We start from the raw sequence: 27,726 nt of genomic DNA on the forward strand, positions 1-27,726 counted from the left end.
ATTTTAACAGTTTTAGTTTTAATCTTATTTAACAATACCAACACTTACACAGGTGCACATAAATACCATTTATGTCATGCAACTAAATGAAACCAAATTAAAATGTTGTTAGAAGCAAACATTTTATCAGGTTCTAATTTTACAGCATCTTTATAATGGGCAACCTTAGAAAGAAAATGATCAAACGGTCTCTTTTTCAGCCATAAATAGCTTAGGAAAGGTGTGCCTTGTGCCGTCTCCTCTGTTTGATCCTTCTGAACTTCCTGGAAAGAAACCTGCTGTATTGATGATAAAAGAACAGAAAGAACAGCCTATCTTGACAAAGTGAGAGAAGCCTATCAGGAACATGTTCAGCTCATATTTCACCACAAAATCAAAAGAAAGAAATATTAAATTATATTTTGCATAAAGAAAAGTAAGCTTATTTTTAGCATCATTAATATTCATTGAATTGTCACATTAATTGCATGTCAATTAAGCACATTTTTATTTTATTTTTTTAAATAAAGGAGAAACATCAAAATAATGGTGTCAGTGAATTTGACATAAGTAACTTGTCTCACAAAGCAAATTAAAATAATAATATGCTTAATTTTCTATTAAGTAATTCAATCCTTTTCTGATTTTGGAGCGAAATATAAAACACATTATAGTGAGATTTATCCATGAAAGAGACAAGATATGACATCTGAAATTAGCTTTGAGAGCTTTCTGTGGCTTTCAGACACAGGATGAATGCAAATGTAAAATAAAAACTGTCCTGATAAATAGCATCAACATCATCTCGTTTCGGTATATTTAGCAATCAGAGCTCGCTGCCGCTCTTAGCGTAACTTGCAACTTATTCCATCTGACTGCTGGTGCTAATTGAACACGAGGCTCGGAAAGCGCTGGGACACTACATTAGACCCCTCTTTGTGACAGCTCGATACACTTATATGTGATTACGCTGCAGATTTGGCCTCTTAATCAAATCTTTGTTTCACAACTGCCTCTCATATGATTATGGTAAGATGCCATGATTGTGTCTGTGAACACTTCCTCTTGCACAGTGATAGAAGAGCTCTACAAAACCCAAAGATGCGGATTAACCTAAACACATTGCTTTGATTCTCTCCAAAATGGGTGTTTTGTGGCTTTTAGCCCACATATATTAGATCTAAGGATAATTTGAATGCTAGTGTATACTTAAATGTTATTTTGTGCAATTTGCATACCATCTTTCAGGAATGAAAACTCAGATATAGTCCCTGGATGCAAGAAAGCAAAATTATTCGCAAAATTGAGATGTGCTCCTAAAGACCATATCACAATAAAAGCAATACAATTATTAAAATAAAATATGTCCAAGTAAAAAAAAAAATAATGGAATTTGCACAATAGTTGACCTGAAAAAAAAGCAAATGTCTGCATTAGCGTCCCCTGTGGCAATTCTGAGAATGCATAACAAATATCTGCCACAATTCTGAACATAAAAATGCACGAAATCCAGATTTTTCAAAGCATTTGTGGCTTGCGTAGAGTACATTTTAGGCCTTCGTTTTGAGTTTAAAAGGCTATAGAGAGCTCTCACTCACCCAGATTGATATGCAGGGCCAGTCGGCCCTTATGCAGCTCTAGGGTGATGTAATCGCCTCTTTGTCCCTCTCCATGCACAAGGACCCCGTCCGCACGCTGGCTTTTAAACCATAGAGAGATGACATCTTTCACAGTGCTGGTGGACTTCTGATTAAACCGGTAGAGCAAAGAGCTCCTGCCGTTGAAGTCTGCAACATCCGACTCTGAGAAATGGAAGGGAAAAAAGAATCCATCATGGTCATGAATACTAATCAAGATAAACCTTATTTAGTTTCTTAAAAAAAAAAGAAAATATTTTGTACAATTTATCAGTAAATGTTTATCAAAATGTTTGCTGTCACATTCTTTTATACACAAAACAAATAAAAATAGAATAACAAAAGAAAAAAGTAAAGCACCAAAAATAAATTAATTTAAAAAAAGCACAACAAAACAAGAATAAAACAAAGCAATAAAAGAAACGAAAACAATAGCAAAAACAAAGCAAAGGAAACAACAAAACACACACAAAACAATTTGCAAAGCAAAACAAAAACCAAAAACAAAGCAAAGCAAAGTGAATCAAAGCAACAAAAATAAAAACAATGGCAAGCAAAACACCACAATGACAACGAAAAGCAAAACAAAACAATAGCAAAAACAAAGCAAAGAAAAGCAAACAACAAAACAAACACAAGAACAAAAAAGCAAAGCAAAGTGAATCAAAGCAACAAAAATGAAAACAACGGCAAGCAAAACACCAAAACAACACAATTATAACAACAACAACTACAACAAAGTAAAGTTAAAATAAAATCGCTCTTGAGCTCTAGTAAAACACTATCAAAATTTAAAAGAAGATAAGAAGCACCAGAATTGTATACACAATGAGACCTGTCTTAAGAGTTAGGGTCAGTTTATTTTATCTGATTACTTTCTTAAAACTTTGGCCAGAATTTAAAGAAATATGAAGCCTGTCTCGAAGCAACCCTTCAGAACAAATTCTACCCTGGCAGTAAAAGGCAGAAATGTGGATTTTGACTCAGGCTCAGAGTTCAGACATTATATTTTTGCTCTCTTTCTCCATCTCTATCCTCGCCTGACGCCGGAGTGCGAGAGACTGAAGCTAACTAGCCGTGACAAGCAAAGCCTCGCAAAGAGCTTGGAGCCATCTGCTGAATATAGAACTAACACAGAGGGTCCAGGAACATCAGCAAGCGCAATGAGGCTAAGTTAGATGAAGTGGGTGTATCAGATGAGAATGTGTTTGGTTTTCGTTTTTTTTGCACAAGTTGCTGTTTTGATGGAGGCGCAATGAGTGTCAAGATGGAACGATAAGAAAATATAGCTTTGTCTCGAAGTCTTTCAATCAAAGAGGCACAACAATAATCACCAAATAACCATAGAAGTTATATAAACGATGACCATGAGAACTTAGAGGAAAGAAAGAAGAGAAGTTGAAAATACTGCCAGGTTTAGGGGGGGGGGGGGGGGGGGGGGGGGGCATATTGTATAATCCTTCTTGAGGGGAAAGAACAAAAACAATGAAGTTCAAACTCGCAACTGCATATGAACTCAGCCAGACGGCTCGCTTAACACAACACACAGTAGATTCGCATCATGATTGAATAATTTATTATTTAGGATTGTAGATGGCAAAATAAACTTATATTTTCTGTATATCTTACTGCCTACATGAAATCTGGGTCCAAAGAGATGAGAATATAGACTAAATTGACAGCTTACTCATTCAATGCTGATATTTTTTACTAATTTCTTTCATATTTCTTACATATTTAAATTTTCTTAATTGAAATAATGCTGGAATAAAATATCAATATTTTATAATGTAAAAAAAAATAAAAAATACAAAGTAAAAGACGAAAATTAGAAATGCTGCCTTGGCAACTAACTGAAAAAAGTTTTAGCTCAAGCACTAAAATCACCAAATAATTAAAAACTAAAGCAGCAATAAAAATAAGTTGAACCTAAAATTTATTTTAAAAAAACTAATAAAAATGACAAAAGCACATAAAAAAACCCAACTATAAATAAATGTTCATTCAAAATATGAATAAAAACCATAATTATACAAAAATTATATTAATATAACAATGGATACAGTCAATATCAGATGGATTATTTAGAAATTTGGAAAAGAAGTGTTTGGGATTGACATTCAAAACTGACTTCAAATGTATTTGAAATATGCTTTGTAATTCGTTGATGTCCTTTTGCTGTTTATTTAATGATACTGTTGATGGCCATTAAATACGTCAAAGGATTAAAATGATATACACTGTAATAATAATAAAAATAATAATAATAATGAAATCAGCAATGCTCATCTTGACAACCCTTGGTATCAGACTGAAAAGAAAATAAACATGCCATATTTTAAATCTTTTTGCTTCCAAGAACTATCCCAATCACTCAGCACGGAAAAATGTGGGTGAAAAATGTGTATATTCTGTTTGGGCCTGCTTATTGTTTAAGAGACACACAAAGTGAAAACTCAGAATTAGACCTCGCTTTATCTGTGGGTCTCTTGGTGGCATCAACACAGCGGTGCTCCAATGTGAATTAATGACTGTACAGGGACACACACACTTCTGCTCTTGCTACACACTCCCATTTTAGACATACACACACAAACAGTTTATACCACGAAGCCACGGCCTTAAATCGCAGTTAGCAGCAGAGGCGCTTGACAGATTTAAAACTAATTGACTTCAGGAGCATTTCAGCAGTGCATGAATAAGGCCAACGCACCTCCGAGGACATCCGGTTTATCCCACAGAAGACAAATATGAATAGAAGGAGACCATGCGCTATACTGAACGTGTGCGTTCACTTTTTTTAAGACTCAGACATGTTTGAATTCACTTTACCCCCCATTTACTGTCACATTTTCTGTTTTCCTCCTAACATGTTTGTCCTCTGTATTTCTTCTCTGGAGTTCGGTTAGCATACATGTCCATATGTCCTTTGTGCTAACATTGAGCACTGCTGTGTGAAGCCATTATATGTTTGGTGCATATTAGCGCAGGGCTAATTATATTACTGAGCACTAATTCGCTGCTTGATTCATTCATGGCTCTTTTGGAATGCAAGCTGTGCTAATGCTAATCTGCCAGCGGTCTGACTTTGAGAAAGCACTAGCGTCTCTGTTATCAAACCCTATTACTGAAATACTGTGTGGTCAGCACCCACTTATCATGTTTGATCAACACGGTAAACCGAGTCGCCCCCATCGGTGTCACATTCCGCCCTATCTCACGAAATTAACGTTTAGAGAATAAACATGGTGGTGATAGGTCGGCGAGTCAGGCTTTGAATTGACAATCGGTCTTCATAGTGCACAGACTGCAAATACAAAGCACCTGAGGAGAGACTGAGAGAAAGGAACAAGGAGGGAGTAGGGGAAGGAAAAAAAGAAAGAAAACGAGCACTAGCAAGCCTGCGTTATAAATATTTCAAGCGCAAGGCACGTGGCTACCCTTGAGGTAACCGATTGATTGTTACTCTGCACTTTGATACCCAGGGAAGGCAGGTCTAAACCAACTCAACCCGACTGCAGTAAAACAGCATTACATTGAACTAGCCAGGCTAGCTGAGCTTTTGCCCTTACAAAAATTAACCATGGTTTTACTACAAATAAAACCAAAAAGCCAAGGGTACTATAGTTAAATTGTGGTAACTACAAATTAACCGTTGTTTTGCTACACTAATCATAGTTTAATCATGGTATTTGTAGAACAACTCTGGTTATACAAATGGAAATCAATACGCCAAAAAAAACTATGGTACCACACTTTTACTATAGTAAAACCATGATTAATTTTCGTAAGGGTGAAACCACAGCTTTCTTCCTTCAAGCCATGTCAGTATGATTGTATGTGCAAGACGCTCTTGACTGTTTAATTTACAATAAAACTTGTACAATAAAATTAAAATACATCTCCCTCCATAAAGGCTTGGTCACACTAGCAAAACAATTCAGTCTGATTTTCACATGCGATTTACAACGAAACACAAACAAATATAAAAGAAATGGCAGACGGGTTGTACGAAAACCAAATTCACTCTCTGACAGTAGGTGGTGCTTTTAAAGCAAAAATACCCTGGTTATTCAAAGCGCTACATAACGTTACATGTCAGATCTCACTTGTCATGAAGTCAAACAGTATTTACATGTTTTCAAACAGCAGTTCATATTTTTAAATTAGCTATGTTTATCAAACAACCCTAAATACAAGAGTACAAAGAAAGACAGCTGGTTATAGATTCTTAAACTGCTTTTTACAGATTTTTAGCCAAATTTACAAATTTTTACATTTATTCCAAAATAGTAACTCAAGGCAGTAACAATTTAAACAATATAATTTTATTTAAACAACTATATATTTTATTTTTAAATGATGTTCAGCTGTTCTTTTTAATAATAAACTAATGATGCACCATTAACTAAATAAATTTACAGAGACGTACCATTCATTTTAATAAGCTTATTGCTCACTAAAAAGCCCCAAAGATCACGTTTTAACACCATTATATTGTTTATTCAGACTGATTCGCGAACGCAGAACGTGCCTGAACACAACAGGTGAGATTATCGCATGAACCAATCACATCCAAACATAACCAGTCATATCCAATCATATCGTGATAAAGGCATGCCTCCTCTCACATGATTTTCCCCCATTCAATCATAATTATCCCCTACCGAACTCACCACATGCTTTAGCATTCTGATGAAATTCAATGGGCTCAGGGGAGGTAAGAGATACAGACTCCTGCTGTAACTTTACTTGCTGGTGTCGCTATTGGACAGTGTTTCTTTAGAAAAAATTGTGATTTATACACTTCTTAATGTATTTTTATTCTCATCCAATATTTTGAGGAAGCACTGCCTCCCTTTGACATGCAAATGCCCATGTCAGTTTGAACCAATGCATTAACAGCCTTGAATTCAAATTAAAATGCTTATTGCACTAAATTTGCACACTGAATATTTGTCTTGTCAACAGAATGTTAGAGTGCCAATGTCTTCCATATTGTGGCATACATCCGAGTGAAATGACAGGGACTGAATGCAAGCTTTGTAGGTGATTTAAAATAAATGAATAAACAAACAAAAAGGAACATGAACACGGATGAATCATTAATAATAAAAATCAATAAGATGCATTTAGAAAATAGATAGAATGAATGTCCATTTCATCCCAGCTTTCATTCCGAATACATAAAGCACCAATTACACACCAAATGTACATTCACTACTCACTGTATGCACAGCCGTAGACCTCCACTCTGAGCCCTATCCATCCCCCGGGACTCCAGTCCACCGGCAAGAACCGCAGAAATCGTGTTCTTATGGAGTGTGAGAGCTTGTGATGAACAGTCCCATCTGAATTTGTATTTCCAGGGAAAGTCTAGAGAAAGAATAAAAATTGTTAGTTTGTCCAACAGCAACTTGTCCAAGATCTGGCCTTAGTACATTCACTTCATGTGTTAATGAATCAATATAACTTCAATCAAGATTTTCCTGCTGGATGAAGGGCTTTTGTAGAGGTGCAGCCATATTTACTGCCGTTTGGCGAGTTTTCATGGACAAAAAAAACATTCATTACAACAGGGAATTTGTATGATGAGGAATTTCGCATGAGGTGTTCAAGTTAGTCCAGACCTTAATGCCAATGTGTTAATTGCTCTCCCACATCTATTAACATCTTGTGAGGTAAGTTTTCGTAAACTTTGAGACACTTTCAAATTTATTTAGTGTCTAAAGTGGAATTGTGGACTTTGTACATTGTTGGCATTCCTGTGTTAATGTTTGGCTAGTTAGCATGTGCTTCCTCATTCTATTTATTCTTTGACTGCCCTGATATTTGCTAATGAAGGTCACTTATAGAAGTTGGAAAACTGATATTGAAGTTATTGGGACAGTATGTTAGCTTTCTGCAGGTACTTTAGCCAACTTAGTCTCAATTAGTATATAGGTCTGCCTCAAAGAAACTCTTACAAAGTCAGAGTTGATTATCTATACATAGAGCTGAACTTTTGCCAAGCTGCATTTACCTAAGATTTAAAAAACTAACACAAAAAGTTAGCGGGGTGCTGCTGGCAGCGTTAGTTTCTTTAAGCTGCACTCAAAGCGACGCTGCTAATCTAAACCTCCAGGTTTAGAATAGCTGGGGGTCCTACCTCCAGCTGTAGAGCCTACCAGAAAAATGGCAAGACCAGGAGGCACCTACCCGCTCTTTAAAAATGTTCCACGTCTTTTAATCTTCTACTCATTAAAATGCTTCACACCTTCAAAGACTTCCATTAAACTCCGTTCTCAAACTAATCAGCACCTTTTTTTCCTCCCGCTGGGTGGAAGATAAAAGAACCAAACATTAAACCATCAACGAACAAAAAATTAAATAAAAATAAAGTTGTAATGAAATGAATTAATCGCAGAAAATGTATACACCACCTCCACCTCCTCCTACGGCTCTCAGTGTTTGTTTAGCTCCGATGATTACATTAGCAGGAATCCAAGTTTCGTAATGAGAAACAACGGAGATGGCAGGTAAGATCTCAGTAATGTTTCACCCCAGATCTCTTCGAGCTGGGCTAAATAAGAACGCAGGGGAATGATGGAGCTTTGAAATGACTTGTATTGATTCAGAAGAGGGGGGTGAAGCCCATTTGTTTGCCTGTAAGTGTGGAGACAATGCAACCGTTGTCTCTTGTGGTGCAAGGGCCGTGCCGATCGATTCCAAAGTTGTCAAAATAAAACTACCCAAAAAAAGAAAATGTAATTCAAGTTGGGTAGACAAGGATTTCTGCTGCACTGCCAGTGACCGGTGAGGTCAGGAGACCATGAAATAAGTTTGGGAAGAGATATGAAGCCACATCACTCAAAATAGAGGGTGAATTTAATCTTAGTTTAGGCGATTAAGTGAAATTCAAGTCGGTAATTAAAATTTGAACATTTCGTGGGTGGCTGGTTTTCGATGGGAAGTGTGTGCTGAGAGTGCATGGGAGGATGCATTAATTTATCCTAGTAAATTATTATGATTTCATTAAAGACACAGACGCTTAATGATTATGGGTGTGCATGCATTTTATTCCAGTCATAAAAGCCCCCCTGATCCACATTATCCGGAAAGCTTTTACAGTACTTATTGCACTGGCTGAAGTACTAATGCATTATAATAAAAGGATGGATTATGTATAAGACTACTTGGATAACTCACCCCTATGTTGTCCTCATGTCTGAACTGCTTCCAAGCTCTTCCTGTGTCACTGTACAGCAACATGTAACTTGTAACCCAATCAGGGCTCCCGAAACGACCCTGGGTCGCCACAGCTGTGACCTCGACCCGTTCTCGCAGATCCACCTGTAGCCATCGTAGCCTGTCTGTTCGTTCTGGAGCCCAGCCGCCACCTCCTAACACAAGAACAGAAGGGATGCATTGTAACTGAGTTCAGATACAAGTAACAAAAAGAAGCAACTTAACCTGTGTTGAGTTTGCCAGGCTACAAGCTAATTTTAATTTTAAGTTGTGGTCACATTAGCAAAATTTCGTCAAAATGTTGCAGGGAAAAAAGTAACAATGAAGCACTGCTCACACAGAAGTCACTTTCAAACCAAGTAACTTTGTGTTGCTTAATTGAACGTTGCGAAATCTGCAAGGGAAATCTTTCGACATTGTATGGAATTTCTGAATGCGTAGATTCTGATAGAAAAGTCTGGATTTTTCCACGAAAATGTACTGATCAGTTGTAATTGTGTCCGCCCTTTTAACTAAATATTTACCCAAAAAAGTATGTCTTTTACAAACACTACGGAGTGATGAATTGTAAATATATTACAATTCTTTAATTTGAAGTGAACTCTTAAATTTCACTAAAACAAATGGTTTAAAACCTATTGATAACTCTTATCAACTGACAAAGATGTGTTTACAGTAGACTTTATGCATTCAGAATGATTTCAGACCACAACATGAATATGGGCATGAGGAAATGATGTTGTGATTCCCAATATTCTAATTAAATGATTATTTTTATTATTAGTATTATTATAATTTTTAAATTCCCAAAACTTCTTGACAAAAAAAGAAACCTTGGATGATTTAACTTTATGCCAGCTCACTTGTGCACAGCACAATGTTAAAAAGCAACAAAAGACTGTGCTGTCAAACTACAATGCTATTTATAAGAGAAGCTAGCAAGCTAATGATAAAACAACTCTTTTGAAAATGGATACTGCCATGCTACTGAAAATGTTAAATTGCTAGCATTGCTACTTTTGGCTAGCTTCTGCTCAACACTGTATTTAATTAAGAAACATTCCTTCATTAAGAAAAGCTAAAGTTTTAACTAAAGGCAGAAAAGGTATTTGAAGCATTTAGCAGCCAGCCAAGCTTCAACTTCAGACAAGCCTGCCAAGTTAGTTTATTTTAAGCCAGTCTGTTCACACTACTTAGCTCAGTAAATCTAACTTACACTGGCACTGTATCTATAAAAAGGCTGAGCAAATAGACAGCAAACCCAGCGCTAGTCATAGCACAAAGAGCTGCTCCACTTACACAACCATACCGAGCCAATGAGGTGGGTTTCACATGGGTGTCCCTGTCACTTTCAGGCAGTAATTCACTATTCGGTCTGCTTTTAACCTGTAGGTTAACTAAATTTCAATCAAATCCACTCTAAAAGGCTGAGTAATGATGGCTAATACTCTATCGCACATCGTACTGGGTATTTATCCCTGCTTTGCCATATCAAATGACAGAAATTCATTTTTGAATGCACTGGAACGGACTCAAGCATGAGCTGTACCAATGCTGTAAGATGTATTTTATGGTCTTACTGTGTTTTTGGACATGCAAATAGAAATACCTTAAGGAGCCATGTAAATACCATAGTACATAAACAAAATAATAATTCAGTGCCATAATTTATATCTAAATTACTACAGTATTAGTATCACTGTACAATTCTGCCAATTAAAGTAATTTTATAGAAATCTAATATAATTACTTGGGTACTTTTCAATATTTTTACATTTTATGCTGGGATTACTCACCATCTCTTCTGTTGAGCTTGGCAAAATATGGCAACTGACTTTCGGAGGAAGATGAGGAGCTCTGGAATGATGTGGGAGGAAGAGCAGAAACCAGTGGCCCATTGCAGTGATCTAGAACAGCAGGAAATAGATTAACCAATCAGAGTTGACATTCAAGGTTTGTGAATGACTGGTTTATTTTGGTTCATTCTGATATAGAATGCCCACTTTTCATCAGCTCCCAATGGATAACAGATCAAGTCCTCTCCTTTGCATTTTCCCAATTTCCCCTTCACACCTACAGGCATAAAGTGGCTTGTGAATGCTTCAAATCTAGTAATGGTAATTGTTAACACCCTCAATCTTGGCTGAAGATACCAGTTAATGGACCAGAAGAAAGAAGTATGTGGTACACATGGGGTAAACTTCATTCATCCAGCAAAAAAAGGGGGACTTCCAATATCCACTCCTCAGGTTAACGTGCAGAGCAAGATAATGACGAGAAAGAGCGAGCAGAAAGGAGAGAGAGTGAGAAATCTGACAACAGCTCTCATTTCAATGTTTGAGAAAGCAGCACCGATTTCTCAGCTAATTAACCTTTCAAATGATTTCTGAATGAGCCTGACATCAAATAGCTTCACTCACAGAATTGCAAATGTATTCCAGACCAGGTAAAAGGTGAGACAGGGAGATGAGAGGGAGAAAGGCAGAGATAAAGAGACGGAAAAACATGAAATAGTGAGTATCCGGGCAAGGTCATAGGAAGGATAGAAGCCGGTAGCTTGCCCCATCTCTTCTCTAACAACGGCTTTGACAGACAGAGATACCTGAGCCAAAATGAAACATCCTCTGCTGGCTCAAAGGTATATTTAGTTTGGGAAAAATCCCTAATAAACAAGCAACCTCCGAAGCAGGTTTCCTCCAGACGAAGCCATTTAAAAACCTGCCCCATGATGCATTTTTCAACAAGGAGTCTCTCTCTGACTATCTCTCAATCTTTCCCTCTGCAAGCGTGTAAAGTGAGCAAATTGAGCAAGTGATGTTTCTGAAACTCATGAATATGAATGATGGGAATGACTGACAGGGGCTTCCGCTTCTGCTTGCAGTGACGGTCGTGTGGAGGAGATCGGCAGCATTGCGTCTACCAGCGGAAAGAGACCAGATTAGATTTTTCCTTGAGCGGAAGGGAAGTGAAAATGACCTAGTGGCTACCAAGCACCTGCTGCTCTGATGGTACAAGAGATGGGAATCGATACAGCACGATCATAAACCAGCAGCTTCATTTCTTGAGATGTTTGTGGGCCCTTGCACATGGGGCAAAGCTCTGATGGAGCGTTTGATGGACAGGAATGTGTACAAATCTTTTGAGGGTGAGGAAAGAGCAGGGTGTTCATTTGAAATCACGCAGGATTTCTGAAAACACTACTGGATCCTGCTTTGGTCAATGTTGCAGCAAAGTTTGAAATGTTCTTAACTTTTGGTCGGATGCCACATTGTCATTTTCCAAAAGTTTTTCCTTCTACAACCTGCAATAAGCTATCCCCTTTGAAACAACTTATTCACCACTCTTACAAAACTACAAATCTATTTACTGGTGTAACTTTTGGTTGTATGACTGAGTGCCACTTTTGCTGATCCTTGCTTCTTCTACATCTTTGCAATGCACAGTGCCATTCAAAGCCAATCGATCCACAGCATTCGCTTATGAAAACTCAAAAGTGCCCTAACTCTGTGGGTTATCCACAAATGTTATTCGGCAACTGGAATGTTTTGACCTTTAGGTCTTTAGGTTTGGAGGTTAAAAACCACTGCAGTTGATAAATGAAATTTATGGATACCTGGAGAGTTTTTCAGAGTATGATGTGGATCCAGTAGTTCCAAAGGGCATTGTGCATGCCATGTACGTAGGAGGAGGAAGGTTCTATGAAAGTAATGCTCCATCAGGCAACAAAAGCTGCTGCAACATACTCAGCATTGCGTGTTCTTTACCTATCCTAAGTTGGATACGTACAATTGTTCTACAATACATCCATGACTACATAAGACACTACATGGGAAAGATTGGGATCAACATCCAAGGTCATAGTCCCAACACCAAATAAGTTTTTGCAGAATACTCAAAGTCCAAATTACGAGTTGTTTCGTATCGCATACTTTTTTAGTCTTCAGAAATAAAGTTACCCAGGGGGGGCTAGGAGGGAATATTGCTCAGACCTTGCTCTGTCTTAGCTCAGAAGACATAAAGAAAGGAGTTTTCAGTCATGCATCAACGTTTCTCCTAGAAGACAAAAAGAGATCACAGGAGCCTTCATCAACCTTTCAAGATGAGAAATGCTTGTGTTCATATTGAGATCTCAGACGTTTGGTTGCTTAAACTATTCTTGGGTTTGACAAATCTGAGCATAGTTTGAGACATTGTTGATATCTTTTTCTTGGGAGCACAATCTAGGGGGAAAGAGACTTAAAACTGTCTTTTGCTCTCCATTTAATTTAGTTTCTGTTTAGGAGAAACAACTGAGAAGTTAACACAGATTGATTTAACCTTTTCTACTGGTCTACAAACAGTTAATCAAGGAATCAAAATCTACAAAGATTTTTTAAACTGCCTACTTCGTCTCTGTAATGTTTGAACTTCTGCCAATCATCAGAATAATAATTTATTCTAATCAAATACAATGACCTGATTGCTGCATACATAATTGGTTAATCATGCTAATATTAATCTCAGTTTAGCTTATTAATTAGTGAAAATGAAGTGTACTCATGTATGCATGTAATTAATAAAATTGTTTAACGAATCAAGAACAGTGCTCACTTTTTTTAATAACAATTCATGACAAGAGCGAAAGCCAAATGATGTAAACACACACACAGGGCTGTGTGTTGAACTTTAAAAAACATTGTTTTTCCTCCATTTGATAAACACACTATGCGTAATTGTTTCTACCGGGATCAGACAGATGCTCGGCATGAATACGAAGACGGTTTGGAAGGGTGGGGAGATTAAATTTTTTATGTTTACCTTGGAAATTCTCCTAGTCAGCACTGCCAGATCTACTGACATATGCATGCTGCGAAATTAATGTTTATGGGAGAAAAACAACTCAGCAGCACTGGTATTAGCTTGAGGATAGGTCGTCTAATTCGCCGTTTTGCTTACTAGACAGTCGGGTGGCGTAAAATGTTAGCATTGTAACAAAGAGTTGGTTGTTATTCAGGAACGTTTACAAAAGCAAGCTCTCAGAATCATATAAAACATCCATTTGACATTACTAACTGAATTCTCTACTGTTCACTACTCCTTGGAGTGTTTAAGACTGAAAGCTTTTAGGCAAATGTGGTTTGGAAAAACACGTATGAGGCTATTAGCGGATGCAAGAATCCAAGAAATAGCATTTCTTAGCCGAGGTTTTTTTCCTCCTCCTGTGCGTGTTCTTACGCTTTATTAGACGTAAAAGCAGCCCGGTGCAAACCCAGCACGACAGTCCATGTTTCCTGACCCCAGCTGCGCTTTTAAGAGTCCGCACCTTTAATGGAATCCCTGGATGTCCCAGTGCATCTGCACTGTGACAGAACATGTGATTTCTAATGCAGTTTTAAAGAAGCTTTTCCCACATTGAATTGAGTCCGGTGCCTCCAACAGACTTTTCCAATGGAGGCATAAAGGGGGATGGGGTGGTTTGATGAAAATGCCGAATGCCTAGACATCTGTGAGAGGACACCTACATCCTGTAGAAAGTGTGAAACACTCATTTAAATCCTGTTGGAGAGTTTGCACGGTCCCGAAGTGTCCCAAATCTCTTTGTACATAGAACACAATGCATTCTCTGTGGATTAAAGCTTTCTTTTGCGAATACCAAAACTTGTTTTCAGACACTAGTTTGTAAGGCAAAGTCTTCAACATTTAAAAGTAGTGAAATGCGTAATGTTATGACAATTTTTGTTTACAAAATGTGCCATTTGACTTAAAAAATGAGGTCACTAGTTAGAAAAAAAATCCAGAAATGTTAGACAGCAAATGAGTTCAAATTAAATGACACAAAAAACACTAAAGGTTACTAAACTATTAAATAAATGAAACATAATAAACAGTTCCATTTTCAGGCAGAATTTTATATTTGGCAACAAAACCTATTTATACTCTTAAATTAAAGACCAAATGCTAATTAATAACAGTTACAAAACAAAAATAACAAATAATCTATTTAATCAAGCTCCATATTCATATTGAAAAATATCCTTGTTAATTGGCTATACACTTTCAAATTAAATTAAATACAATAAATTAAACTAATAAAGATTACTAAACAATACAGTAAATACAAATTCAATGTATATGCACCTTTTTCAATTGGCTATATACTTCTATTAAATAAACAAACAAACAAATTAAAGTTTGTAATCTTTTGTATTGCAAAACCAAGAAACTGCATGCCCTCCAAAAAAAAAAAGAAAAGAGAAAAAGGCACAATTCGACAAGCTTCCACAACAATTGAAAAAGTTTATGTATACAGAGAAATCAACTGTAAAACAATTCTATGGTGGTATCAAATTACTTCTGTTAATTCAAAGCCAGTACATTTGATAACTGTAGTGGAGAAATTACACACTTCAGGAAACAAAAAGATACTGATCTGAAGAACCTACCTACCAGACTTTTTCAATCTCCAAAGCACTATATAGCAACTTAAAACCTCTATCCACTGAAAAATAGGCTCTAAACGATCATTCTAATACTCTCTTATACTCTTCATGCTATGTGATAATGAATTATAATTCTCAACGCGTTTAAGTAGTTTAAGATTTGTGGATCATTCCTGGGCCTCATGAGAGGGGTGTGAAGCATGTGAAGATAAAACTAAGACCAACATCTGTGTAGATTAAACAGAGTGAGAATTCTGCCGTCTTTTGTACCAATTTTAACCTGTGTAATATGGATTGCTAATAATAATAATAATAATAATAAAAAGTATTATTGTAAAGTATGTCTAAATAATTTAGTGTTATGATTAGTATTTATAGGGGCAGTCGTGGCCTAATGGATAGTGAATCGGACTAGTAATCCAAAGCCTGTGGGTTCGAGTCTCAGGTCCGGCAGGGATTGTAGGTGGGGGGAGTGAATAACCAACACTCTCTCCACCCTCAATACCACGACTGAGGTGAGACCCTTGAGCAAGGCACCGAACCCCCAACTGCTCCCCGGGCGCCGCAGCGTTGGCTGCCCACTGCTCCAGGTGTATGTTCACTACTGTGTGTACACTTGGATGGGTTAAATGCAGAGCACACATTCAGAGTATGGGTCACCATACTTGGCTACATACCACTTCCCTTTCCCCCCTAAATAATAATAATCATAGCAGAAATAATAATATTAATAATAATTTATGTATTATTTCTTATTAGCAGTGTTTTAATGAATTAGAATAGTTCTATAATAATAATAATATTAATAATAATAATAAATAAATATTTTTTAAATTTAAAATATACTTATTCAAAAGATACTAAATTATAAATTTTATCAATATTACATATTTTTTATTAAATAATATAATATTTATAATTATTATTTATTATTGTTTTATCATTATGTGTGAAAACTACACTGTAAAAAATAAGCGTAATTTTAACTGTAAAATTTTGTAAAAACGCTACTAACAGGTTAACAGTAAGTTCCAGTACTATACACAGGGAAAAACTGTAAAAGACATTTAATGTAATTTTACAGTAAAATGCTGTTAATCGAACAGTTTTCGAAGTAAATAGAACAAATCAGTAAAACAGTAATGTATAATTTACAGTCAAAAACTGTAAACTGATATTCCCAGAATTCCCTGTGTGACACTCCACATTTGAAAGTATTTTGCTTAAATAATCATGAATGATGCATTTTATATAGCGCTTTATTGTGTATAGCTGTACACCCAAAGCGCTTTACAATTATGAGCGGGGGGGGGGTCTCTCCTCAACCACCACCAGTGTGCAGCATCCACTTGGATGATGCGATGGCAGCCACAGGACAACGGTCAGTTATCAGTTATGTACATTTGGGCTTTATGTTACATCTTCTGTTGTTTAATGAATGTTTTTTGCATTATTTAAGTGTCATGTGTGTTACCATGATGGGTTTTTGTGTTTGCGTGAATGACTATGTGCACCTTCTATATATTAGTATATATACTTCTGCTACTTGTGATGAGCTTTGATTCTTCATGTGGCTTTCTGTTTTACCACCTGCATTATTATGCTGGTTGTCAGTATGTTAAAGGAACAAAACTGATTTTAATAGCATTGTACGTTGTTGAATTTACTGGTTTACATTCAAATTTTCTAGTTTGTAAATTACAGTTTTATACCGTAAAATGTCAAATTTTTGGTCGTAAATGTGTTTACAGTTTTTCTGTCAAAATAATAATAATAATAATAAAATAAAATGATAAAAACAATTCAGAAAACCAGGTAACATCCTCTTTTTTTCCACAACAGTGCTTCAAATTCAAAGACGTCCCATTTACAGTAGCACATCAGACCCCTGCACCCTATCTCACAGCATTTTGGGTAATTAAAATGACTCGGGCCATGTTTCTGCCCCCCTCTTCAAGCTTGGCATTTAGCGCTGACCTGATTTTACTAGCGGTTGCCCATGGCAGCGAGGGCTGATGTAATAGAGGAAAATGAAAGAGAGGCTATTATTTAAACCTGACAGTGACACAGAGAGACTCTTCACTTCCATTGTGACACTCTACGCTCTCCTCAGCAGGTAGAACACAACGAGAAGAGCCTGGTAATTTACGGTCACCTATTTACCTGAGGATTCGATACCAGGATGAGGCAATTACATCATGGAACATGAATGGAATATCGGGAGATTTAAGCATAAAAGTTAATTCAGCCACATTGATTGACATTTTTGTTCCTTTAAACCAAACAAACCTAATTTTGTCATTATTTAGGTACCCTGACGTTGTTCCAAACTTGTGTGCGAATCTATTTGCCGTTTCAGAGTAAATTATTACAGAATTGCACCGTTTACGCCTATTTTCTTATTGTAAAACAACCCTAAAGCACAAAGAACTCCTTCATTCATCACGTATACACTGTTTCTAAGAGTTTATGCAGAGAAACTCAATCAGATCTTGATTGATTTGGAGTCAGTTCAGAGATGTTTGAATGCAGTTCATGCTGAGAGCATGTACCTGTATCGATTGACACTTCTGGCATTCAGTGAAGAAAAATAAACACTTTCTTTGAATAACAATTTACATTTGGTGTTTTATCTCATACAAACCTATTCTACAACCTCAGAAAATGTGCGAATGAGTCATTTGGGGCACATTTATGCTTTGCATTCATTTTTGGTGGCAGAGCAGCCTGAACATTCGACTAAATAGCTCTTTTTGTGTTTCACTCGAAAACAACCTTAAACTTGTGTTTTAAACTGATTTGAACTATTCGTCTTTACATAAAGCTCAATTACAATGATTTGGAGTCACAACTGCAACAGCACCATGTTCCCTGCAGCGGCTCCATGATAGTAACTTGTAAAACACAGATATAATCTACTCTCTCTGTCCTCCATTACACAATCCTGCAGTGTGTCGGATAGGTAGATGATCTGCACTGTGGGAATGATCCAAATTGCTTCCACACTCATTTAAAGTTCTTGAAAAATACCACACTCAGTTAAAATAGCAATAACAAGACATCTTACAGTTTTGGAATATGACTCACTGAATTTGAATATTTTACCCTGAGATCAGTTATAGTAAAAAACAAAAAGTATTGATCGTATTTGATCATATCATATCATATATTTAATCAAGAAAATGTGTTCTATGAGTGATAAAAAATAAATACTATTACTACTACTACAACACACACATACATACACATACATACACACATATATATATATATATATCAGTGCTGTCAAATGATTAATCCAAAATAAAAGTTTTTGTTTACATACTATATGAGTGTGTACTGCGTATATTTATTAAGTATATGTAAAAACGAACAAATGCTTGTATATATTTAAGAAAAATGTTATGTTTAAATATTAAATATATTTAAATATAACATTAAATATAGTAATATAAACATAAATGTATTGATATGTAAATGTTTCCAGAATATATACTTTGTGTGTGTGTGTGTATTTATATATAAATGATAAATAAACACAGTAAACATACATATATTATGTCAACAAAAAACTTATTTTGGTTGCGATTAATCGCAGTTAATAATTTGACAGCACTATATATATATATATATATATATATATATATTTTTTTTTTTTTTTTTCCTGTTCTATTATATCTGTTTCTTTTTATTTATTATATAATTAAAATAAAAAAAAACACTTGCTACGTGTACTGCGTACAGGCTGAGACTTGTGCATTGCTCTTTTGTTGATTTTGATTGCTTCCATTGTCCTCATTTGTAAGTCGCTTTGGATAAAAGGTGTGAAGTGACATACAGTGAAGTGACATACTGCCAAGTATGGTGACCCATACTCGGAATTCGTGCTCTGCATTTAACCCATCCAACGTGCACACACACAGCAGTGAACACACACACACCGTGAACACACACCCGGAGCAGTGGGCAGCCATTTATGCTGCGGCGCCCGGGGAGCAGTTGGGGGTTCGGTGCCTTGCTCAAGGGCACCTCAGTCGTGGTATTGAGGGTGGAGAGAGCGCTGGACATTCACTCCCCCCACCTACAATCCCTGCCGGCCGGAGACTCGAACCCGCAACCTTTGGATTACGAGTCCGACTCTCTAACCATTAGGCCACGACTTCGACTAAATAGAATGAATCTGGGAATGACTTTGTCTGCTAAATGACTAAATGCAATGTATATATGTATGTATACAACAAAAATCGCTTTTATAAATAAAAGATTAAGCTTAATGTTAAATATTTTATATACAAATATAACATATTTTTCATTAGTGTATTCATGTGTATTTATATATACATAATAAATATACACAGTACAAACTTTTATTTTGAATGTGATTAATCACGATTATGTATATTTGCAGCCCTAATATATTTATCTGTACATATATATTGTACATACATATATATATATGTATATGTGTGTACAGATAAATATAATTTATTTATTTTTATTTTAAAACTAGGATATTTTGAAGCAACTCAACTTTAATGCCCTTGACATTAGAGGAATTTTATGGACTAGTGTACACAAGAATCTGGAAGTATGACAAGGTTTAGGCATTAATAATGTAACAGCTGAAGCTGCTTAGTACATATGTGGCCAGATATAGCTCAGTGTTTTACACTGTTGCTGTTTTTCCCCTTTGGTTAACACAGCAGTCTTGGAAAAACAAACTTATCGAGGCCTCCGAATGGTCATTGACATAAATACACAGCACAACACAACCGGGACACCATCAAAGCTATGGAAATGTGTTTACGCAACCTTTCTTTCCACTGATCAGAGAGCGGGGAACATCTCCGGCACTGTTTCACGATGAGTGTAGGATGCCGGCAGAACTTTCTGGGATATTTGTGAAATGCCATTAGCGGCTTGTTAAGAGTTTCTTGTGCTTTGGATGATATTTACGAAGTTGCGGAGCATATGTTTGCCAGACTCAACGCCCACTAACAAAGACTGAACAGCATCTCATTAAGGGAAGATACATTAAAGGAGTCTGTTTTCAAGTGACTGTCGGGAGTGAACTTCAGCTGGGTTCACGTTTATCATCACTGGCTTTTACTTTGATGGATCACATCCGTCAATCATCTTCATACTGTTCGCTGTGGAGTGACGGCTGGAGGGTCCTGCTTGTGGTGTGCGTTTCGTGAGAATATGTTAAATATCTTTGATATACTTGGGAGATTTTCTTTGCATGTGACTTTTCGAAGTTTGTATACTGTATGTCTGTCTACTCATTCAAAAGGTTTTTGAGTTCATGTATATTCCGAGAGGCAACAAGGAGAACTTTTCACTAGTGGCATAAAGTTTAGTCCTCCCTGCAGCTTATTATGTTTAAGAGCCGCTCACTTGACATGAAAAGTGACTGATCACAGTTCATTTTGTTTTTATGCAAGATTATTTGAAATAGATTTTCCAAAGTACACTGAAAAAAAGTGGTGTGGGATTTACTTTTTTTACTAGCAACTCAGAAATTGCTAGTAAATTTCACAAATAATTACAAAGAAATGGCAAGTAAGACGTTGAATTTAACACACGAAAATTAAGTAGAAATAAAAAATAAAGATTAATGGATCATGTTTTACAAGAAAATACTATTCTTTGAAGTTATTCTTTGAATAAAAGTGAAGACTGTACCACATTAATAGATTAGCATAGAAAATAAATTGTTCAACTTTTTGCGCAATAGTCTTTACAAACGTAAAAAAAACAACAACAATTAAAAAGAGAAAGAAAAACAGGAACTTCATTAACTAAAAATGCATTAACTGATAATTGTTATATTAACTATTTATTTGCACAGAAAACGTTCTCATGCAAAAAAAATAAAAACACTAGATTAATTTTTTTCTACACTTTTTAAAATATTTGTTTGCTATATTATTGCTAAATATTTACTCAATTTAAATACAAAACCTTTGATAAATCCCAAATTCTGCAAAACAACATTGACATTGGATTCATTTGCTACTTTAAAGTACTCTAAATTTTAAGTCAATTTAAGTGCAAACTGTAATAAATCTCAACTCCTGCAAAACAACATTCACGATTGGATGATTAGCAAATGAAGCTCAATGTGATCAACATTTTATGCACTTCAGGAAGTCATGCCATGCTAACCAATCAGATTGCCATTTCAGAGTACGAAACTGAAATGAAAACATTTTTCGGGCAAAATTTGTGCTTTTGAATGGTTTCTGGGAAGGATGTTACTCCACAAACAAACATGTCTTTCTACTTTAAAATTCCAGGTTTAATTTAATGCGTTACTTGTAATTACTTCATTACAATCATTTGCGTAACTTACTAGCAATTTCTAAGTTAAAATATTTTCAAATGAAATTTTTTCAGCCCGTCAGTCTGTTTAATACGTAAACCATTTTTTCAACTTTAATTACAGCAGCTTACATTTTAATCAGCTGTTTGTCAATATGACGTTCTTACCAACAGAATATAAACAGAACTTGTTTATATAGCATACATCTTGTTATTTCACTAGTACTAGCAACAAACCCACAGGGGCCCCTGAAGAGGAATTCAGACTTGATTACTTATCTTTTGATTACTGGTTCAGGATTTCCTATGGAATTTGCTGTTAATTAAAAACCAATGTGTTCCTCGGATCTCTCAGAAAGACTAAGAATCTTTGCCTTCATCTGTTTTTTTTTTGTTTTTTTTTCAACCCACGCATCTTTCAGAATAGATTTTCTGGCATTTATAAAACATCTTAAAATTGCGCTGTCGTGATAAACACTCATCGGCAGTGAAAATCAGACAGAGGTCCGTGGACTAAAGGCCATTTACGAGCAGGACGGGAGTTTGTAGGTGGGTGAAGGGGGTTGTCTGTTTTTAACTTCTGAGGTTAGGCTTTTACAGCGACTATGGATCCGCCTCTTGTTTGGGGCCGAAATTACAGCTGACACATGTGCTGACAAGATAGAGGCAATTATTGAGTCAGACAATGATCTACTGCACAGTGCAAGCACTGCGCTTTTCTTTCCTAGACAAGGAGAGAGAGACGTTTGAGAGTTACAAGGCCAGACGAGACGCCCTAACTGTCCGTGAACCAGCTAGTTTTTGTTCACTCTCATACTTTGAACTATCTAAACAGAATGGACAGCATAACTGAATTTTTCCATCAAAACATTTCTCAACTGGAGGGTTGATAACCAAAAAATGTGTTGCATTGTAAAGAATAAAACAACAATCATCCATTATTAACACAACCTTATTTTCGTTTAAAAATGAGTAAACGTTTACCTTGTATTGTTACTGACGTCAAATATTGCAAATCAAAACTCAATATGATTTTTGAGTAAATTCATCAAGAACTGAATGGGTTCGAAGGGTTAAACAAGAGTAAAAATAGTGTATGCACAACGTTTTTCCATCCAAAACGTCATTATTTGATTTTAGTCACCACTTGTTGGTGAACGTAACATTTGGTTCAGAGAAATGAACTGTTTTGGCTGAGTGCTGTCAAATCAAAGACTCAATATGATTTTTGCGCAAATTCCTACAGGACTGATTGGGTTCAAAGGGTTAAACAAACGTAAAAAATAGTTTATACGCAACATTTTTTTCATCCAAAACAAATATTTGATTTTTTTGTGACCACTTCTTGACAAGTGTAGCATTTGTGTCCTGAAGCACCAACAATGGCTCCATGACCTTTGAATTTTGTATGATCTAGGTCCAATAAGGACCTAGATCATACAAGGTCCTTAATAAGGTCCAAGCAGTTTTTAAGGTCCTTGAATAAGGTCCAAGCAGTTTTTAAGGTCCTTGAATAAGGTCCAAGCAGTTTTTTTCAGAGTCTGAACCTTACAGATAAGGCAATTAAAAAGATCAATTTTGGCTGAATGCTTTCAGGTATTGTGAATCAATAACTCAATATAATTTTTGCACAAATTCATCAAGAGTTTGCAGGGTTAAAATAAGATTTAAAAAAAGTTGTGGATAAACCATATTTAGTCAAAGCATGAGTATTTGATTTCAGTCGCCACTTGTTTTAATGATTTAAGAGCAGAATAAGGTCACAGATGATTATTTTGTATTTATTTTTTTAAGTCTAGACCTTCCAGATCATGTAATGGAGGGCAATACAAGGAGTAATTTACATTTTTGGCTGAGCACTGTGAAATGTTGCAAATTAAAAACTTGATATGATTTTTGCGCAAATTGTTTTTTTTTTTTTTTTTTTTGGGAGATTTGCATTTGAAGGGTTAAACAAGAATGAAAATGGTTTATGCACAATGTTATTTCGTCCAAAATGTCAATATTTGATTTCAGCTACCACTTGTTGGCAAACATACCATTTGGGTCTGGAAGCACCAACCACGGCTCTACAACCTCTTTATGTTCACGATTTAAGAGCAGAATAAGGTCCCCACTAATTTTTCGGAGTCTGCACCTTCCAGATCAGGTAATTAAAAACAGTAATTGACTTTTTCAGCTGAATGCTGTAAGGCATGTTCGATCAAAGCAGAGGGGAAATCTAGGCCACCAACTACAGACTCTCTCAAAGACACTTTCTCCTCATTATACTAAATAGACTGCAAAGTTTTCACCTCACAAGAATACACATCTCCAAATCATTCACAAACAACACTAAATAAAGTATATGGAGGCGTTGTTATTTTCAGCGCCGGTTTCTAGGCCTCGCTCCAGTTCCACATTTCATTACGAGACTCACTTCTATCTATCTGCAATCTGTTTGTATGAAGAGTTTGTTAATTATAATTTGTGCAACCTAATGGGTTATAAGAACGGCGCGGTTAGTGCTGTTATTAATATCAGCAAACTGCTCGCGCTTAACCACAGATGGTTTCATGCCTGCAACGTCCTGCAGCCTTCTGTTATATCTCTAATCTATAATTATTTTCTAACACTAATATTTATTTGGCCAGAAAGGCGCTACTAATAATGCTGCAAACATGAAGCCATTTCCAGTCAAGGCTGAGGTGCTTTTGAGGTTATAGCTGCAACGGATCAGACAGAACGTGACGGGCCAATCAAAGCCGGTATTACAAAATAAATAGCCATTTGATTGGCCAATTCAAGCTTTGTATTGTGAAATGCAAATCTCAAATCATACTAAACACTCAGATTCAATGATTTTGCACAAGCTTGTGGAGTTGAAACACACATTACATACAATAGGTGTATAACCACACACGTATAATTGGCATGTAATCAACTCAAATAAAAACAAACAAAAAAATATCGCTCTCACATTATATATAATTTGTTTTTGCAAACTGAATAATTAAAAAAAAATTCTCTCTCACTTTACAATCTACAGTCTGTAAATCATGTTTATCAAATCAAACAAATTATTACTTATTTAAATTATGAAACTAAAAAGAAGTTACACTTTAATTTAAATAAAAAATATATATATATCCATTTATCTTCGATCTACCTGTCTATCTATAAAGCATTTCATCAACCTAAATGATTTCCCATCTATCTATCTATCTATCTATCTATCTATCTATCTATCTATCTATCTATCTATCTATCTATCTATCTGTCTGTCTGTCTGTCTGTCTGTCTGTCTGTCTGTCTGTCTGTCTGTCTGTCTGTCTATATAATTTTATAAAAAATAATAATAAATGATTATTTATCTTTTTATATAAATTATGCAACTAAGAAATACAAGTTAAATTAAGTGCTATCTATCCATCTATTTGTCTATCTAGCTATAAAACATTTTATTAGATTAAATATCTATATTTTGTAATAAAAAAATTATAATTTTAAAATAATATCATAATGGATAATGGTGAATTTCTAACATTAAATTAACTGTCAAGACACCAGTTGCTCTCCACAAACATGGCCTGGATTCCAACCTGCCAAGTCTTTTTTTTTTATGGATGTTATGTTTAGACTCATATGCAAATAAACCATAAGGGATTTGCATATTCATGTTGGACAACACTGAGTGCCTAACCAGAGTCTGAGGCAACTAATCTTCCTCAGAGAGTAATGTAAATCTCAATTCAACAGATATATGACTCATTTACAAGTGTGGAAATAAGTTTTGCCAAGTGTTGCCTGCCTGCTTGCTCTATTTTTATTTCTTTGGACGGTTGGTTGCCAGATTTTCTAAAATCAAGCAATTTAAAATCGATCCACGAAGTATGAATCAACCAAAAAGAGAACGTGGATCTTTAATAACCTGTGATGTACTACAAATGGGAAAGTTTCTGAAATTATAGGCTTTTAAATTGCAATTACGATTATCCTCAAGCCATTTAGTTCTACTGCTAAAGTTTTCTTTTAAGTAGTGTCCTCCTACGAATTACATAAATCTTTATAAGTGCCACTGATAGTATGTGTAAGGCCCTTGAATACGGCGCTGATTCATTTAGATGTCAATGGCATTACAATTTGAACTATACGAGGAAATAGCGCCGCCTAGCGGGCAGAAATCTCTCTTACGTGGACTACAGAAGTCTCTCTTTAAATTGTACTGATCAATACAGAAATGTATCTATTGAATAACTTATTTATAGCTCCTAAGTCTTTAATTATCGGAATCACGTGTCATGCATTTGCTTCCTGGACTTTAGGAAGTAAAAAACAAAGCCTTGACTTGCTGTTTTTCCACTCATCAATTCCATGGCAGCATCTTAAATATGCATTTAAAAAACGCATTGTCTACAGAGATGCATGGATAACAAATTCATAATGTACAAAAGCATTAAAAATAATGTGTGTGTGTGTGTGTGTGTGTGTACTAACATGATTCAGACCAAATCACAACCGACGGAGTTTTGCGCCTGCAGCTTGAAACTTAAGTATAGCCTAATACTGAAAAAAGAAAAAGGAAAATCTGCTCACAAAAACTCACTATTACAATCAATATGTCTACTACTACGCTCTAAGGTATAATTGCAGCGAATGCTACAAATAGTAATATTGCAACTTCATGGATCAGATCCTGAAAATAACAGATATATGTAGCCTACACACAATATTTAGCAGGTATTCATATCTATTCATATATTTTTTAAACATATATAGTTGACATTTTATAATACTTAACATTTGAAAAGTTAAATAATGTGAAAATATAAATACAACATTAATATAAAATTTAAAATATAATAATACATTATTGTAACCTAGATGTATTTTATATAACCTAATATTTAAAATGTAAACTAGACTTATATTTTATTTAATTTTACATTTTAAAATTAGTTTTATTTTTTTTAAGATGCTGTATGTACTCACAGTTGTTTGCTGCCAGTGTGGTGCGTAGCGCGCACAGGAGCGCGAACGCTTGGAAACTCAGCGCGTCCATCAGCACCACCTTCATCACCTCTCCAAACGCACAACAACGCTTATCCAAGTTGCACTATATTCCCAGCCCGCGTAAAATAGCTCCAAAAGCCAGTTCGGGTTCGGCTCCAGCGGCTCTTCGGCTAGACTGTCCGGTGATGAATCGAATGAGACACTCCCCCCATAGTTCCTCTCAAAGACATACGTTAGGCACTTCCCACGAGACCCTACGCACACTAAGTTTTTGGAGGGGTTTGCCTGGATGTTTTCAGATCTGCTTCATATTCCGAAGTGTACAGGTCCAGCTTGAAGTCGAGAAGATACTGAGGTCAGAATGAGACGTGGTGCGTGATGCGCGAAAGCCAACAGACACAGCGTGGAGACGTTGTGCGCTGTGAGCCGAATGATACGATCTGTGGAAAGCAGTTCAGTTTTGAGAGAGAGAGAGAGAGAGGATTTCAGCAGCACATATGTGGACAGCGCTCACTGACGCGCTCCAGTTTAACACAAGACGCGTTGAAACACATTCCAGGTTTATACATCTTTAACGTTTATATTTAGCGGGGTGTTTCTAAAATCTTGATACTCTAACATTTTTCTGATACACAGTATTTGAAAATTTACATCTAGTACTGTGTAAATTGATACACGGTGGCACTGATTTTATCTCAGATCTTCATATTCTTCTGATGTATCTGTCTGCTACATCTAATAATTAAACTGTATCAAGTTTCAAGTACAAATATCAAGTACAAATAGTGCTGAGTAACCTACTGATCTGATGTTTCTCCTAAAATTAATTAGGAGACTTTAAAACAAGCAGTGCGTCATATAGGATGCTGTTTGTGTCTTGTATTTTTCCATTCCAACATTTCATATTTTTGACCACAAAAAGTGTTCTATGTGAATATACAAATTCAAATAGAACAGTGCATATTGTATATTTTGGTCTATAATGAGAATAATAGAACAAGTGGGAAGTCGTGGCCTAATGGTTAGAGAGTCGGACTTGTAATCCAAAGGTTGCGGGTTCGAGTCTCGGGCCGGCAGGGATTGTAGGTGGGGGGAGTGAATGTCCAGCGCTCTCTCCACCCTCAATACCACGACTGAGGTGCCCTTGA

At 35.9% G+C, this 27,726-nt stretch overlaps 1 protein-coding gene across 1 annotated transcript in view; it reads right to left on the bottom strand.

Moving 5' to 3' along the window:
• The window catches only part of LOC306867316 (contactin-associated protein-like 5), a gene marked incomplete at its 3' end in the record, with an annotated part of 65,043 nt that extends 38,273 nt beyond the window's left edge, over positions 1-26,770 (bottom strand). Inside the window, exons 1-5 of the mRNA XM_079412917.1 lie at positions 26,558-26,770; positions 10,640-10,750; positions 8,805-8,998; positions 6,845-6,992; positions 1,578-1,781 (exon numbers count right to left, since the gene is read on the bottom strand). Of these exons, the coding sequence (XP_079269043.1) occupies positions 1,578-1,781; positions 6,845-6,992; positions 8,805-8,998; positions 10,640-10,750; positions 26,558-26,642 (742 nt within the window). The 5' untranslated portion in view covers positions 26,643-26,770. The remainder of the gene's footprint in view (positions 1-1,577; positions 1,782-6,844; positions 6,993-8,804; positions 8,999-10,639; positions 10,751-26,557) is intronic.
• Between the last annotated feature and the right edge of the window lie 956 nt (positions 26,771-27,726).

The sequence above is a fragment of the Barbus barbus genome (assembly GCF_936440315.1).
Source record: "Barbus barbus genome assembly, chromosome: 49".
NCBI classification, from domain to species: domain Eukaryota; kingdom Metazoa; phylum Chordata; class Actinopteri; order Cypriniformes; family Cyprinidae; genus Barbus; species Barbus barbus.